This window comes from Sus scrofa, chromosome 7 (assembly GCF_000003025.6).
Source record: "Sus scrofa isolate TJ Tabasco breed Duroc chromosome 7, Sscrofa11.1, whole genome shotgun sequence".
Lineage (NCBI taxonomy): Eukaryota > Metazoa > Chordata > Mammalia > Artiodactyla > Suidae > Sus > Sus scrofa.
Genome location: NC_010449.5, coordinates 22918587 through 22936302, shown reverse-complemented (window position 1 = coordinate 22936302; position 17716 = coordinate 22918587). Strand labels below are relative to the sequence as shown.

Genomic DNA, 17716 nt, shown 5'->3' with positions numbered 1-17716 from the left:
AAGTCCTTTAGTTATACATATATGTATATTCTTTTCCATATTCTCTTCCATGATGGTTTGTAAAGGTGAGACAAGCATTTTTATTGCATCAATTAGGACGCTTTATAGCAAACGTGCTGTTTTTTTTTTTTTTTTTTGTCTTTTTGCCATTTCTTGGGCCGCTCCTGCGGCATATGGAGGTTCCCAGGCTAGGGGTTAAATCGGAGCTGTAGCCGCCAGCCTACACCACAGCCACAGCAACGCAGGATCCGAGCCACGTCTGCAACCTACACCACAGCTCATGGCAACGCCGAATCGTTAACCCACTGAGCAAGGCCAGGGATCAAATCCGCAACCTCATGATTCCTAGTTGGATTCATTCACCACTACACCACGACAGGAACTCCCTGCTTTTTTTTTTCTTTTTTTCCTACAAGTAAGTTGTGGTGAAAATAATTACTATTGTAGTTTACTACCCTAGTCCCCATTATTGCTAAGTTGTACTTCAAAGCAAATGTCAACATAGTGAAAAGTTAAATGCTATCTTAGGAATGCTATGAATGTAGTTTTCACTCAGGGATCTCATGACAGGATCTCCATAACTTCAAGGGTTCCACAGACCACACTCTGAGATCTGCTGTTCTGAATACACCTGGAAAAGTCTCCTCATTGATCCTGGCCTTGGCTTCCTCTTCATTCCCCAGAATCCCTCTCCCTGGCCTGGACTCCCTGCCTCCCCAGCCTCAGCTGAGGGCCCTGTCCCTGGGCTCCTCCAGGAAAGGACTCAGCCCCTGGAAAGTGATGCCAGAAAGAGTCCTCCATCTGGGAAGGGAGGTGGGGGGACAGGTGTTTCCCCACTGGACCTGGGAATAGTCTGTGTCTGAAGGCGCCAGACCCACGCGTCACCTCCTTGGTTTTGTTTCGCGTCAGCTTCATATGCATTCACGTCCCAGACAGGAATCTGTGACAGAGTCTCTGAGAGGAATCCTCTCTCTTGGGTCTAATGTATCTGACGTGAGGCCCACAAAGCGGGAAGAGCAGTCCTGTCCAACAGCAAGTTCTATATAAAAGAACGGTTCATATCTGTCTGTGTCATCAGCTAGTCACTGGCTACATGTGGCTATTTAGCACCTCAGAAGTGGCTTTTGTGCCGAGTATGTTTAAGTTTCTTTAATTTAGTTAAAGTAGCCATATGTGGTCTGTAGCTAGCATATGGGACAGTGCATATCAAGCATGTTCTTAATTTTCAAGCTCTTCCCCAAAAGATACTCTGAGATTCATAGATTGATACATGTTAAAATAATCTTCACATGGAAGTCATTTGGGTCTTTCTGTGGGAGTCTTCGATATACCCTTAGAATGCAGCAGGTCCAAGAAAGATTAATTAATGTGTATTTTCGTAGTTAGAGTGTGCAGACATTAACCAAACCATGATTGATCACCTTAAGGCCATAAATATTCAAGACCGTCCAGCGCTGATACTACTCTTTGTCTCTGTTTCCTTGGGCTCTTGGTGTTGTTTGCCTTCACCTGGTCAACGGAAGCAGACACAGACGGCTTCACTCACTGAGCCCAAGGGACAGTGTTTCTTGAACATAACATGTATCAAATACCGTGTAGGACCTGTACCTACGTGTAAAATCATAAAGCAGAAGGTGTAACCTTGGAACCCACCAGCTTAGAATTCTTTGCTGTCTGCTCCTGCTGTACTTTGCCCCACAAATTCAATCCATTCCGTCTCCCTTCACCCTTGGACCCCTCACTCCTAGATGGAAATAGACATGAAACGTTAACAGTAGTGGAAGGACGACTTCTCAAAGTATCACCCAAAGTTGAAAACATATAAAAAGTTATACATCTTGGTATCACCTGGACAGGCGTGACAATACAAACACAGGTCCATGTTCAAACTCAAAGACACACGAAAAAAATCTGACAGACAAACGTGTGACATCCTTCAGTGTTCTTCAGCCAAAGCCTCCTGGGAGCAGATATGTGGGGCAGCAAGAGAGATTTCTGACTGGAGGCAGCTCGAGGGAGAACACAGTCCATTGGGGACCATAGAGCATCTTAGGATGACAGTGTTGGGGCTTTGCGGGGTGATTTCGAGGAGGGTGGATGGAAGAGGGGCTCAGTCTAGATCGGGTGTTGGTGTCAGGCAGTGGGGGCAGGTCTCTGACCGGGCATCTCAGTGACCCTCACCCATAGGGAGGGCAGACTAGAGCCAGGGTCCAGCTGTGATTGCAAAGAAGCAGCGGCCACTTGTATCAGCACAGGGAGAGGTTTGGCACATTGTGAGAGCGCAGCGTGGCCTCATTTGGTCTGGGCTTAGACAGAAGGATGTCGTGGTCTTGTTTTGTCTCACTGTGTCAAGGTCAGTGTCCTGGTCTGATGCTGATGTTCTGTGAGGTGACTTCTGTCCAACAGGAGAACAGCCCAGCTGTGTGGTGAGCACCCGCCCAGCTTCTGACACCGCTGAGGCCTCCTGGAGGTGTCAGAGCAGTTCCTGATGTCAGCGGCTGTTTGTCCTTCTTGAATTCCATGTTTTAAGTAACTACACCCAAACAATAAAAAATATTAGAAAACTACTTGAAAAGAATGAAAGGCACATGTCAAATATATCACCAATAACTACATGTAAACCAAAAGGAAAGTGTGACAGAAGAAATAGGGAATAGGAGTTCCCGTCGTGGCGCAGTGGTTGACGAATCCGACTGGGAACCATGAGGTTGCGGGTTCGATCCCTGCCCTTGCTCAGTGGGTTAACGATCCGGCGTTGCCGTGAGCTGTGGTGTAGGTTGCAGACGCGGCTCGGATCCCGCGTTGCTGTGGCTCTGGCGTAGGCCGGTGGCTACAGCTCTGATTCAACCCCTAGCCTGGGAACCTCCATATGCCGAGGGAGCGGCCCAGGAAATAGCAACAATAACAACAACAACAACAGCAACAAAGACAAAAAAAAAAAAAAAAAGAAATAGGGAATAAATTAAATCTCCTATTTTGGCAAAGATGAAAATTAGTGATGAGATTATTGATTAAAATTTAGGCAAAATGTGCTTTCATAAATACTGACAGCATTTGAAAACTTGTGCACAATTTCTGCAGGACAGTTTTGCAGATGCATCAACACTTTCAATATCTTCACATTTGGACACAGAAATTTCTCTTTCAACTTTGTCCTAAAAAGATAGGCACATCTGTTTTCAAGAATATATATGTAAGGATCTTTCTTGAATTGTGGTTTATAAAACAAAGAATGGAAACCATCTCAGTGCTACAGTCACTGCAATGATTGGAACCATGACTAGAGGAACACTTGACACGTCTCAGGTCCTAGAGCCACGTGATTGACACAGTGGGTGTAATGGATTCCTCCAGGCAAAGCCATGAGCCACTGAACCTGTAGTCCCTTTGTGCAGACAGAGGAAGGGAGACTCAGAGAGGTGAAGGGGCATATGGTTCAAGGCCGCCTTGAATGAGATGAGACACGGGTGATACAATGTGAGCAAAATAAGACCCTGCTGATGTGAGCCAGGCTGTGCTGTGTGGAGGTGGACACAGTGACAAGGATGAGTGTGAATCACTACTGAGCTAAGTGCTGTGAGGAGTCAGCTCATGACACCATGAAAGCAGATCATCAGGAGACCTGACAGGTGTCCTTCCTCTAGTGTCAGTAATATCTGAAAAATATGTAGCATATGAAACAAAACCGGAATTCTATAAAATTATATACAATCCTAGAATAAGAAAGAGCCATGGAGGAGTTCCGGCTGTGGCACAGCAGGTTAAAGGTCTGGTGTTACTACCCCAGCTGTGGAATTGGTCACAGCTGCCCCAGGGATTCAACTGCTTGCCCATGAACTTCCATATGCTGTGGGTGCAGGAAAAAAAAAAAACTCTTACAAATTAAATATGTGATCAGAAAAACGAATCATTCAATAGAGTAATTACAAGATACAAGACATACTCCCAATAATCAGTAGAAAAGGAAGAGTAAAAGCAAGGAGGAGAAAGCAGCTATAAGAATGTTAGTCTATCAATCAAGAGAGTCCAACAAGTTAATCATACAGGTTTCAAAAATGATGCAGACTAGGGAATGATTAAAAAAAATTTGAGAAGAACTTCTCAGACCTAAGGACAAAAATTTACATACTGAGTGGCCTATCCAAATTCCTCCTGCGGTAGGTGAGAACATATACTACACTAAAGTTTAATAACCACCAGAAGCAAACAGGGAGTGGGAGAAACATTTATTTGAGTTTTCCAGGGTGTTTTGATCATGGGATGAAGAAAGGAATAATAGTGCAAAAAGCTGGAACCCTCAGGCACATGGCAGGGCTCCAGGGCTCTCCTCTTCCCTGATCCCTGCCACACCCCAAGGGCCTGATCCCAGAGCTACTCAGAAGGCATCTTCATCCCCCACTGTTGCCCAGCCTCCAGGTCAGCATCTCTCTGCCTCAGACCACAGGGCATCCTTTCCCCGGGCTGTGCTGAATAGAGGAAAGTAGAGCTGTGGCGCCTCCGTGTGGCCATAGGGCTGATGACAGGAGAGCTGAGCTCCCTTTTCACCTCCTTACCAGGCACCTGCCTAGGGTCTCTTTGGGCTCCCAGCAGCGGGGTCAGTGCTGTGCACACCAGGTGGCGCCCCAGCTAGTGTCAAGTTCAGAGTCTGAATTGATTTCCCCAAATGCAACCTGACACAGACATTTTCATTTCCCCTAAAGGATCAAGGAATTTGGCCTCAGGGAGGATGAGAGCTCAAGGCCCTGACAGCTAGTTCCCAGGTCCAGGTGGACTCTGCAAACACCATGGGTGCCCTCGGACTCCTGGGATGGGACCTTGAACCCCAAGTCCCTATAGCTTTTTCTTGTTGCTGCTGACAGTGATGTAGGCTTTTCCTCCAGGGAGTCAACTCTGGACTCTCCATCCCTAGGAGACAGAGAAGGAGGAGGAGCAGCAGGAGGAGGTCCCCAGGGGAAAGGCCTAAGAAGATGGGGAGTCTCCTGGGAAAGTGAGGAGAGGGAGGAAACAGTCGGGGATGGAGGCATGGGAGAGGGGAGGGAAGGACCAGAGAGCAGGGCCAGGGGAGGGTCAGCGCAGGGGACATGCCTGCAGGGAGGGAGGGGTGTGTGTGGGGAGAGGCACAGGGGCTTCTGGCCTGGGCGCTGGGAAAAGGCTCTGCTTTCCCTCTGGATGATAATCACACAGGCCTTCGCTCTGGGCTGGGCTGGTAAACGCTGCTTCAGTGTGAGGCCTTTTTCTGTCTTTACAGGACTGTTATAACTCAGACCCGAAGGGAAAGAAAGATGGGGTGGGGGGAAGGGATTAGAGGAATTCCCCTCTTCCAGTGAAACACCCCACCTCCGACCCCACTGCATCTCCCACACACATGATGCAGGGGACAGGAACAGTCAAGGGACAGCCTGTCCTCAGCACACAGCCCTGGGCTACTGGGACACTGTCCCTTTAGGAGCTCAGACAGCGGGGACCACGTGCCACAATGATTGGCCACAGAGCTTCAGAAAAAGAGGCGCCCAGCTGGTGGCCACGGAGGTGGTTCCTGGAGAAAAGAGGACAGGACGTTGAGTGGAGCCTGGAGACCACAGTGGGGACAAGGAGATCCACCCTGCCTCTGGGCCCAGTGGTGCCCCTCACATTTCCCTGAGAGTCGAACCCAACAGTCCCCCTCCCAGACCTACAGGACCCATGATCCCAACACTGTCCCCAAGGACACACAGCTGGACCCTCTGTCCAGGCCTCCCACCCCCAGCTGTTGAAGCCTGGAGAGTGCCCTCCCCGCCTCCCAGGTCCTGGAACTCAAGACCCAGCGTCCTGCCTCTTCTTCCCCTTTGTCCTCCTCGTAGGCAGGGCCCTGCTGTCTGGATCCTCCAGGCCTGCTCCCTCCACCTCCAATCTTGAAAGTCTAGGACCTGTGGTCTTGGACCCCAAACTCACCTCTGGCCATCAGGGCGAGGCAGAGTTTGGGGTCACGGGTCAGGGGAGGCAGCCTAGGGCCCCACAGGCTGCAGCTCAGCCTCAGCTCCAGCTGCACAGAATCAGCAGATCCTGGACAGAAGCCTGTGTCCAGGAGCAGCCACGTCAGCCACACATGGGGTGCAAGCTGCTTTGACTGTCTGCTGCAGTGTCCAACCACTTAACACCCACCACGAAGCAAAGGTGCCCTGCCCAAGGCACCAGGATGCAGGAAAAGGTGACTGGACTGGGCGATGCAGAGGAGACAGCACTGAGTGAGGAGCAGAGCCAGAGCCTGCGACCCTGTTCTCCAGCTGTGGCCACGGAGCTGGAAGCCCCAGAACACCCACTAGTACCTGGAGGAGACATAGGAACCAGCCTTCCAGCGGCAGGGGTGCCCAGGGCCCCAGGTCACTAGGCAGCCCCAGAAGTGGGTCCTGGGACCCCAGCCCACCAGCTTCTGAGATGCCCCTGACTTCGGCCCCCCAACCCCCCACTCAGAGCAATAGAGCCAGAGAACCTGACCACACAGGACATGGCAGAGGTACCTAGATCCCCACATTCCCATCCCCTCGTGACTCAGGGAGTCCACGACATGAGGGAAGAGCCCACTGCCACGGCATATAGCAGTTTCCAGGTCAGGGGTTGAACTGGAGCTGCACCTGCCAGCCTTCTCCACAGCCACAGCAACGTGTGATCCAAGCCAAGTCTGCAACCTACACCATAACTCACAGCAATGTCAGATCCTTAACCCTGAGCAAGGCTAGGGATTAAACCTGAAACCTCAGGGATACCAGTCAAGTTCACCTGCTAAGCCTCAATGAAAACTCCTGCTCTTTGGTTTTCAATGGGTCTAATGCACCTTATGTGAGGCCCCAAACATCAATAATAGTGCTGTTCAACAGAATTTTCTGCAATGAAAAAATTATTCCATATTTGCACTGTCCTCATTGCAGGTGCTACTACCTGTGGTTACTGAGCTCTTAAAATAAGACTAGCGGCACTGAGCAGTTGAATTTTAATTTCAATTTTAACTTAAATAGCCATATGTGGCTCAGCTACCATATTTGATGTAGCATATCTAGGGTGTTTTAGTTTTCATTCTCAAACCTCAGGAAGATACTGTGTGATTCATAAAATTAACCTCAGGAGTTCCCACTGTGACACGATGGGACACAGGTCCATCCCTGGCTGGCACAGTGGGTTAAAGGATCTGGTGTTGGTCGCAGCTGTGGCCCACATCTGATCCCTGGCCTGGGAACTCCACATGCCTTGGGGCAGCCAGAAAAGAAAAAAAAATTATCTTCACATAGAAGTCACGGATTTGTCTATGGTGGGTCTTAAGACATATCCTGAAAATACAGCATGCCCAAGAAAATTGAGTTAATATGTATTTTAAGGTCTAGAGTGTACAGACATTATCCAAAACATGATTTACCGTCTCATGGTCAACGGTATTCCAAAACACCCATCACTGGGGCTAATTCTTGACTATATTACCTTGAGATGCGTGGTGTCCTTTTCATTCATTTGGTAACAGAAGCAAGCACAGGAGCCTTTGCTTAGCCCACAAGAAAGCATTTGTTGAATACCCCGAATATAAAATACCTTGTAAGCCCTACATAATTATGAAATGATAAAGCAGCAGATGTAATCCACCACCACAGAATTCCTTACCTTGCGATCCTCCGCAGTCCATCCCCCCAATTCAGGTTTCTCTGCTCCCTTTCACTCTTTGACCCACTCCCCTCATCATCTGTATCTAGAGGAAAAGATACATGAAACTTTCACAGTTGTAGGATAGAGAATTTTCTACATGACCCAAAGACGAAAAACCCTAAAGAAAAAAATAGAAGTTATCTGTGGCAACCACAAACTCACAAGCATGCACACCCATGTCCATAGTCAAACTCAAGGACACCTAAAAACACGTGTCAGGCAAAGGTGGGCAGGTGTCAATATTCTTCACCCAAAGACCAGCAGGAACCCACTTAGCTGAACACACTGTATTGACTGGTTGATGCAGCAGGGAGAGTGCCCACCACGAGGAACCACAGGGCATCTTAGAATGAGGGAGTTAGAAAGAATCTATTATAGGAATTGGGCTTTGGCCGGATAATTTGGGGGATGAGTAAGAAAACAGAGTACTGCCAGGAAGCACAGTCAAGTAGATGACTGGGTGTCCTTATCAACCTTATTTATAAGGAGGACAGGCTAGAGCCAGGATAAAGCAGCAATCGGTAAAGTCGCAGCCAGCATGTGACCCAGGACAGGGAGATGCTCACTGCCTTGTGAGTAGCACAGTGCCCTGTCTTGCTCTGGGCGTCAACAAAATGATGCCATGGTCTTGCTATGTGTCCCGTCATCATGGTCTCAGCGTGTCCCTGTCTGATATTGGTGTTTTGTGAGATGGGTTATTTCAAAGGGGAGAATAACATGGCCGAGCTGTGAGCAAAAGGACAGCCTGAAACAACACTGAGGTCCAGCTGCAAGTTTCCCACCTGTTCGCTGGGGGGCGGGAGGCTGATTTTTCTTCTTTCTTAAATTCAATATATTAAAATTCCTACACCTCAATTGGAAAATAATGAAAGACTATTAGAAAATGGTTTGGAAAAGAAGAAATGCACATATCAAATATATGACTAATGAAGACTGGGAACAAAAGTGAGAATGTTGGAAGAAGAAATAGAACAAAAAATTAAAATCTATCAGCTTGGCAAAGATGAAAGGAAAATAAAGGCTACAACTTTAGGAGTTCCCGCTGTGGCCCAGCAGGATCAGCACTGTAGGTTCCATTCCCAGCCAGGTGCAACTGTGGCTTAGGTCTCAGCTCTGGCTGGGATTCAACCCCTGGCCCAGGAAACTTCCACATGGCCAAAAAAAGGAAAAAAAAAAAAACAAAAAACAAAAAAAACAACCACAAACAAATCTGCGATTTTGACCAGGTCTCCCTGGGAAGGTCAAGGCAGGGCAGGGTACACAGATGAAGACTGGCTGGTGTGGATAGTTTCAGCAGGTTTGGGGCTATGGGGGTGCTCTTAAGGTGTCTGGTACCTAGCTCTGGGATCCTTAAGGCAGAATATTGCCTCAGATACTCAGACCACACAGAGGAGGTAGGGCCTCCACTGGTTAGTTTGCATATCAAAGGCATGCTCCTGGCTGGGCTCTAGCCCTGGGAAAGCAGTCTCTCCTCAGCTAGGAAGGTTTTCAAAGCTGTCAAAAGTCATAATATACAAAAGTAAAAATATATATGTAGGAGTTCCCTGGTGGCTCAGTGGGTTAAGGATCTGCCTTTGTCACTCTGTGGCTCTGGTCACTGTCATGGTGTGTGGGGGGGTGATCACTGGCCATAGGGTAGGGAAAATATATGATCACAGGGTTGATGAAATTGAAAACCAGCACAAACTTTTGAAAGGGCAGTTTTGCAAATGTCTCAGCAGTTTAAATGGGTTGACATTTTGACACAAAGATGTCTCTCTTGTAGAAATTCATCCTAAGACTATTAATCATGTATGTTCTTCAAAATATGTTCATTGAATTCTAGTTTATAAAAGCAACATAGACAATCTAGTAAGTCATAATTTTCAACTTTTAGGATGTGCATTTGTGTTTTCTTTTTTGACCGCACCCACGGCACATGGAAGTTCCAGGGCCAGGGATCCATCCCAACCACAGCTGTAACCTGTGCCACCGCTGTGGCAGCTCAGGATCCTTAAAACCCACTGGGCCACAGCAGGAACTCCTAAGTTGTGCATTTTTTCAGCATCATCAGATAGACGATTTGTAAATATTTTCTCTCATTCCAGAGGCTGCCTTTCCACACTGTGTCCTTTGAGGCACTGAAGCTTTAAACGTTAATGTAGTCTGACTTACCTCCTTTGCTTGTTGTTGCCTGTGTGCTTGGTGTCATATCCATGAAATTATTGTCAGGTTCCATATCATGAATATTCCTCTTCCGTTTTCTCCTAAGAGCTTTACAAGTGAAGTTCTTACGTTTAGGTCTTCGGCCCATTTGGAGTTAATGTGCATGTAATGGTGTAAGGCAGCACTCCAACTTCCTTCTTGTTTATGTGGATACCCAGTTTTTCATACCATTTGTGGAAAGGCTGTCCTTTCCACACGGAATAGTCTTGGCACCCTTGTCCAAAATCATTTGCCCACACGTGCAAGAGTTACTTTTGGGCTCTCCGTGCTGTTCCCATTAACTTATGTAAATATTATGTCTGTTTTTCCGCTAGTACCACACCACTTTGATGACTGTAGCTTCATATTAAGTTCTGAAATCACAAATTTCAATTTTGATCTTCTTTTTCAAAATCGTTTTCAGCCATTCTGAGTCCGTCAATAACCCATATGAATTTGAGGATGGATTTTGCGATTTCTGCAAACAAATGCTGATGGAGTATCGACAGAGATTGCATTAAATATGTCGACTGCCGTGGGTAGTGCTGTTTTCTGAACAATATCAAGTCTTCGAATCTATGAACACAGAATACCTTTCCATTTACTTGTAATTTCTCCCATCTGCGGACTAACCAGGCCGGACCCTGCTTAGCTTCCGACCTCAGATGAGATTGGGTGCGTTCGAGGTGGCAAGGCTGGAGACGACGCGTGTCCTCTATTTCTTTCAACCACGTTTTGTAGTTTTCATTATCTCCATGGGTAAGTGTATTACTAAGGATTTTATTATTTTGGATGATATCATCACTGATATTTTTAATTTCATGTTCCGACTGTTCATTGTTGAGGGTATAGAAATCAGATGGATTTTTGTGTGTTGATTTGGTGTCCTGCCATTTGCTTAATTCATTTATCAGTTGTAAGAGCGTTTTTTGTGCATGGGAGCTCTTTAGGGTTTTCGACAAATAAGATCATGTCGCTTATGCAGAGAAATAATTTTACTTTTTCCTTTCTATTTTGGATGCCTTTTATTTCCTTTGCTGGTCTCACTACTAAGACTCCCAGTTCTGTGTTCAACAAGCTAGGGACAGTGGGCATCTTTGTCTTGTCCCTGATCTTAGAGGAAAAGCTTTCAGTCTCTCACCATCAAGAGACTTACTTGATGCCTCGTTGTATTTTGCTTCGCGTTAATGCCCTTGGCAGATATGGAGTATTTTCTGAATTGAGGGTTTGTGGCAACCCTACATTCAGCAAGGCTGTGGGCACTGTTTCTCTAAGAGCATCTCCTCCCTGCATGTCTCTGTGTCACATGTTGGTGCTTCTCATAATGATTCCCACTTTTGTCACTATGACTAGACCTGTTATGGGGGTCTGTCTGTGATCAACAATCTTGGATGTAACTATTGCAAAGACATTACACCTCGCTGAAGACTCACTTGATGGTCAGCACTTTTTATCCATTGGGTCTTCTTCTAATTAGTGTTTGCCCATTGTGTCTTAGTGTATGTACATGACCTGATGCTATCGCACACCCAATAGACTGCGGTATCATGGAAACATGACTTATGCATGCCCTGGGAAACCAAAAATGTGGTTTGACTCTCTTTATTGCAATACTTGCTTCATGGCTGTGGTCTGGAGCCAAACCTGCAGTATCTTCAAAGTATGCCTTTCAGTTAGCTGCGGGCTCTTCATAAATGGCTTTTATTATGTTGACGTTCCCTTTATTCCTAGTTAGTTAGTTTGTCTGTTTGCTTGTTTGTGTTTTAGGGCTGCATGTGTGGCATAGGGAAGGTGAAATCAAACCTCAGCTTCCAGCCTACGCCACAGCCACAGCAGTGGGAGATCCGAGCCCCGCCTGCTACCTGCACCGCAGCTCATGACAAAGCTGGATCCTCAACACAATGAGTGGGGCCAAGAGCTGAACCGCATCCTCATGGCTCCTAGTCGGGTTCCTTATGGCTGAGCCACCACGGGACCTGCGAGTTAGGTGTTTTTATCCTGAAAGGGTGTTCAGTTTCTCAAGTGCTTTTTTGTATCAATGGAGATGAACACGGGGGTTTTGTTGTTGTTGCTATTCTGTTAATGCGGTTGGTTTCTGTCTGCTGAACCATCCTTGGAGAAATTCCCTTCTGTTGCAGGAGTAAATCCAACTTCATCGTGGTGCATAATCTTTTGAAGGTGATGTTGAATTGTTTGCTAGTATCTTGTTGAAGATTTTTGCATCAATATTCATGAAGAGTATTGTCTATGGTTTTCTTTTCCTGTACTGTCTGGCTTTGGTTTCAAGGTAAGGCTGGCCTCGTAGACTCAGTGGGGAAGAATTCTCTCCTCTCAGATTTCTTGCAAGAATTTGAGGAGGATTGGGGCTAATTCTTGAATATTGAATAGAATTCTTGAATATTGAATAGAATTCACTGGGGAAGTCATCTACTACTAGTGTTTTCTTTTTGTGAGGTTTTTAAATACTGATTTTATCTTCTTTTTTTTTTTATTTTATCTTCTTAATAATTTTGTTAGGGATTGGTTCAGATTTTCTCTTTCTTCGTGATTCAGTCTTCATCAAGTTGTGTGTTTCTAGGCGTTTATCACTTTTCTCTAGGTTGCTGGCATACAAGTGTTCACATATTCTCTTACAATCCTTTTCATTTCTCTGAATCACACGTGATGTCCCCTCTTCTCAGATTTTAGTTATGTGAGTCTGCTCTCATTTGTTCTTAGCCACTGTAGCTATAAGTTCATCATTTTCATCAGTCGTCATTTCAAAGCAGCTCTTTTGGTGTCACTGTTTTCTCTAGTGCTTTTCTAGTCTCTATTTCTCTCTGCTCTAATCTTTATTATTTCATTTGTTTTCCCAGCTTGAGGTATACTTTGCTCATCTTTTTCTAACTGCTTAAGTCATTGAAAATTAGGTGGTTAATTTAAGATATTTCTTTTCAAAAAGTTTTAGCCTGTGGAAGTTCCTGGGCCAGGAATAGAACCCAAGCCACAGCAGGGACAACACCAAGTTCTTAACTGGTAGGCCACCAGGGAACTCCTACCTCTTCTTTTTAGCAGAAGCCCTCACAGCTCTCAGTTTCCCTCTTAGTGCTGGTTTCATGGCATCCATAAGTTTGGGTGTGTTGTGTCTTCATTCTCCAACGCACCCTGCACACTTGAAATCAGAAAACAAAACAGAATGGTATTTCTTAAGCTTTAAATGGTTTCGACAAGGCCAGAAATTGACCTGCTACTATGAGTTTGACAGAAAATGGCTCAACATTTTCAGGTGTGACAGGTAAACATCATGATGAAAGGTTCATGTAAACTTTTATTACTGTCACACAAACAATGGAAACGCACCCATTGCCTTGGTAATGACCACGTCAGTGTTAGGTTCACTGGCACACCCGTTCCAGCTTCTGTTGCAAAGGAGCAAGTCTTTGCTCAATGAGAAATGTACACAGCAAAAATATTTATTTTTTTTCTGCAGGGAACCCGTACAAGCCAATATAAGACCGAAATTCTTCACCAAATACATGCAACAGGAGCACATGGCCTTTTGATATATTTTTTGAAGACTGGAGTGTTGGCACTTTTGAAATAGGCAATTGACTCAGATCTACTGGTGACTGTGGTTGCAGCATCGAACATAATTTCTGCCTTTTTTGTCTTTTTGCCTTTTCTAGGGCCGCTTCCCTCGGCATACGGAGGTTCCCAGGCTAGGGGCCTAATCGGAGCTGTAGCTGCCAGCCTATGCCACAGCCACGGCATCTCAGGATCCGGGCCACATCTGGGAGCTACACCACAGCTCACGGCACCGCCAGATCCTTAACCCACTGCACAAGGCCAGGGATCCAACCCGCAACCTCATGGTTCCTAGTCGGATTCGTTAACCACTGGGCCATGACGGAAACCCCAAACATAATTTCTTTTTTTCTGATTTGTTATTCTAGTCATCCGCCTACCCACTTGATAATGTATTTCCCTAACATTAATCGTTGACTGAAAAAATATTCTAAAGAGGAAGGGTCTCACCATTATCTTCCTAAATTCTGACCCTGTTCTTTAGTAAGAATCTGCATTTCATTTCATGTCTATTTCTAACCAAAATTGTTGGAACATCCTCTATCTATATCCTTAACCCACAAAACTCGTTACCTTTGGTCCCATAAGTCAAATGTGGCCTGAACTGTAATAGAACATATTAGTCAAAACCTTTGGGCCCTCACCACCTAGAAAAGATCTGGCTGCGGCGTTCCCGTCGTGGATCAGTGGGTTAAAGAGCCAAGGTTGTCTCCGTGAGGATGCGGGTTGGATCCCTGGCTTTGCTCATTGGGTTAAGGCTCCGACATGGCTGCAAGCTGGAGCAGAGGTGGCAGATGCGGCTGGGATCCAGAGTTGCTGTGGCTGTGGCATAGGCCTCAGCTGCAGCTCTAATTCCACTCCTGGCATGGGAAGTTCCATATGTCACAGGTGTGGCCACAGAAAAGAAACAAAAGAGAAAGAAGGAAAATCTGGCTGCCAATTGCTCTGTCCCTGCCTCAATGAGGAGCTAAACATACAACGTCCGAAATCAGCGTGTATCTGCTGGTATTGACAGATACAGATGGAGGATACGGGAATCTTGTAGTGCTTGGCCATATTGTTTGCAACAAAACGTTCTTTCACAACGGAACCATCAGCGAACATTTCCCAGCATGTTTTGAAACCGCAAGTTTAACTATGGGAAGCTCCTTTTAGGTAACTAGCACCTGAAATTGAAGCCAATGCTCATTTGCCATTCAGAAAACCCTAGGGCCGTTAAGATGGATATTATAGCCGCCCTGCCTATGCTCTAGAAATGGAACAACAAAGCCTAGATGACAGCACATCTGTTTACAACACGGCGGACTGTATATGCGATGCCCACTGTTGAGAACTACTGCGCAGAAGAAAAGTTCCTTTCAAGATATGACCGCTTAGGAGTTCCCATCGTGGCACAGTGGAAACGAATCCGACTAGGAACCATGAGGTTGCAGGTTCCATCCCTGGCCTTGCTCAGTGGGTTAAGGATCTGGTGTTGCCATGAGCTGTGGTATAGGTTGCAAATGTGGCTCGGATCTGGTGTTGCTGTGGCTGTGGAGAAGGCCAGCAGCTACACCTCTAATTCGACCCATAGCCTGGGAACCTCCATATGCCATGCGTGGGGCCCTAAAAACGAACAGACAAACAAACAAAATACTCCTGCTTATTGATGATGCATTTGGCCACCCAAGCACATGCCACGTGACTTTGCCTCCTCCCCTGCTCTGCCTGGTTGCTCATGGTCCATGAACATGGCCTTGGGAACCTTGGGTCATCCTAATAAGGGCACCACCCCAGAGACAGCAGGGAGGGACGGTCACAGGGACCTGGATGCCTGGACTATCTTGCGGTGCAGAGCCACCCCAGCAGCCCTGGAGCTGCCTGCCTCACTGACATGGGACACACACCAGCTTCCGTCCTGAGAGACCAGTGGTATGCGGGTTTCTGCTTCAGCCTCTGAGTTCACACATGCAGGGCGGACAGGATTTCCCAGGATGTGCGGCCAGGGTGGGCTGTTCTGGAGATGGGCCCAGAGGTATTTACAGGGTCACCACTGTGGGCTCCGGGACCTTAGTGTGAGTTGAGAAAGAGAGCTGGGCCAGAGGGGGCGGCACAGGGAGCCTGGAACCTGTCACCCTCCTCTTCTTTCCAGCCCTGGGGCTTCCCTCAGAGTGTTGGGGTCACCGGGACTCTCCCCTTCCCTTCCCGTCCTTTCTACCCACGGTTCCCCGGACATTCCAGGCAGGATGGGAGTCTCTGCTGCTGGTCTCTCCTCCTCCTCCTGTCCGATGGCAGGGGCTGTGGAGGCTGAGACCTAGAGGAGGAACCCCTTGGGTAGGAAAGGGCTGCAGCGTCACCTGTCACGGGGACCCTTCAGGAATCTCTGCTCCCCAGCCTGGCCTGGACCATCCACCCTGAGACGACTGACCCCAGGTCCCTCGTATCTCCCTCTACCCTCCCCACCCCAGGGATACCAAAATAGACTTTTCCAAACATCTCCTATTCTGTTTGTTCCCAGCGAGTCACTAGGGCCAGCGGATGCCCCAAAAGTCAGGATTACACAGGGGCTTGGGGACCAGAGGAGGGGACAGTGGGGATCAAAGTAGATCTCCCAGCCCCCACCTGCTGGAGCTGAAAAGTGGATCAGGGAAGAGAACACAGGTCAGGGTGAGGAGGGGATGTGGGGGACAGGGTTAGGCCAGTGTTCCCACCTACTCTCATGATGCTCATAGAAACACAGACACTTTCAGAGGCAGCTGCAGAAACAGGAGTCAGGGGATCTGAAGTCACAAAGTGGGACGTGAACAAATCTTGTGTCCCTCAGTCCCCACAAGGCAGCTGTCTCACACTGGGAAAGAAAATCACCAGGAAACAGGCAGGTCAGTCAAGGAAGGGCTGACATGCTCAACAGCCCCACATGCTCCAAACGTCCCCCTCAAAGATCCCCATCACCCAGGGCACCCCCTCTGCCCCAACCCCTTCCCCCATCTAGGCCCTCCAGGGTCTCACCTCTAGGATCCATTGGAAGAAACACATCAGAGCCCTGGGCACTGTCACTGCCTGAGGGAGAGCAAAAGCAGGACGGGGTCAGGACCCCCAAGAGAGAAGACGAGAGAAGGTGGGTGAGCTCCCCTCATGGCCTCCTGTCTGTACCACCAGGGCCTCAGGGATCACAGCCCTCCACACTGACCTGCAGCTTGAGTGCAGCTCCCTCCTTTTTCACCTGTGGGAAGAGAAATCATGTGAGAGGCCGGGGGAGTAGTGTGAGTCATGAGATGCCAGAGGAAACCCTAATTCTGGATCAAAAAGAAGGTTCCAGAACTTTGAGAAAAAAATCCAGAAAAGGACCAGGAATAAGCAGGAAGGAAATGTTGGGGAGTTTGGATCAACTGCCTTCCTGGAGGCCTCTCCTCAGTGGGGTCCTTCCCCTCTGACCGTCAAATGCTGAGAAACTAGATGCCAACTGGAATCATCCTGGGGAAAACTTTGTCTTTCATTTCCACATATGCTTCACAGAAGGATACGTGTTGGCACTCAGCCCCAGACTCAGCACATGTGTGTGGAGGGGACGTCCCAGGAAGAAGGCAGAACAAATTTCCACCTGGGCTTGAAACCCCCGTGACACAAGGAGACTCAGATCCCCGCTCCCTTCCCTACCTGAGCGCTTCTTCCTCCAGATCACAACTCCAGTCACCATGGCTCCAGAGACCAGGACCAGTACCAGGCCAACAATGATGTCCACAATGGGGACAGGGGGCTGAGCAGGGTCTGGGAACAAAGGGCAAGGTGAGGGCCTTCCTCAGGCTGGAGTCCTGACCTTGCGGAAGTCTCCAGAAGGGCTTCTGCTGTGTCTGAGAAGAGGCTCCGCCCCCAGGGCCCTCCTTACCCCATCTCAGGGTGAGGGGCTCCTGCAGGCCCTCGTGCTGCACATGGCAGGTGTAGCTCTGCTCCTCTCCAGGAGGCACCACCAGGGCCGCCCACTTCTGGAAGGTCCCATCCCTGAGGGCCTGGTCTCCACCAGCTCCATGTCCTGGCTCTGGTCCTGCCCCTCCCGCTGCCAGGTCAGGGAGATCTCCTTAGGGTAGAAGCCCAGGGCCCAGCACCTCAAGGTGACCCTCAGGTCAGAGCTGGGGTGGCGGGTCACATGTGTCTTTGGAGGCTCTGAGGAAGAAGAATCAGAAAATTCACCCCTTGGGGCCCCTGCTTGGGCCCCTGAAGCAGCCTCATGTGACCAGTGGGGGAAGGGCCAGGTCAATGGGTTTGAAAGGAAGCACAAAACCATTTGGCCAGCCTGGACTTGGGTATCTGGGAACAGCTCCTA

General features: G+C 48.0%; 3 protein-coding genes and 1 long non-coding RNA gene across 8 annotated transcripts in view; all 4 read right to left on the bottom strand.

The window, feature by feature from the left end:
• The window catches only part of SLA-2 (MHC class I antigen 2), a 42659-nt gene that overhangs the window by 23103 nt on the left and 1840 nt on the right, over positions 1–17716 (bottom strand). The gene's annotated exons all lie outside the window — the stretch shown is intronic.
• LOC110261491 lies at positions 1889–14900 on the bottom strand. 2 transcript variants are annotated; one of them, XR_002345606.1, is made up of 3 exons: positions 12891–14900; positions 7627–7711; positions 1889–2533 (listed from the first exon to the last, which is right to left on the bottom strand). It is a non-coding gene; the product is annotated as an uncharacterized LOC110261491 (long non-coding RNA). The 2 variants fall into 2 exon arrangements; XR_002345607.1 differs by lacking the exon at positions 1889–2533 and adding an exon at positions 5907–6054.
• SLA-1 (MHC class I antigen 1) overlaps positions 16149–17716 on the bottom strand; it is a 96018-nt gene continuing 94450 nt past the window's right edge. The window contains exon 8 of the mRNA XM_013977556.2: positions 16149–16243. Coding sequence (XP_013833010.1) covers positions 16239–16243 — 5 coding nt within the window. The 3' untranslated portion in view covers positions 16149–16238. The remainder of the gene's footprint in view (positions 16244–17716) is intronic.
• The window catches only part of LOC100513601 (patr class I histocompatibility antigen, A-126 alpha chain-like), a 31539-nt gene continuing 29971 nt past the window's right edge, over positions 16149–17716 (bottom strand). The window contains exon 8 of the mRNA XM_005665685.3: positions 16149–16243. Coding sequence (XP_005665742.2) covers positions 16239–16243 — 5 coding nt within the window. The 3' untranslated portion in view covers positions 16149–16238. The remainder of the gene's footprint in view (positions 16244–17716) is intronic.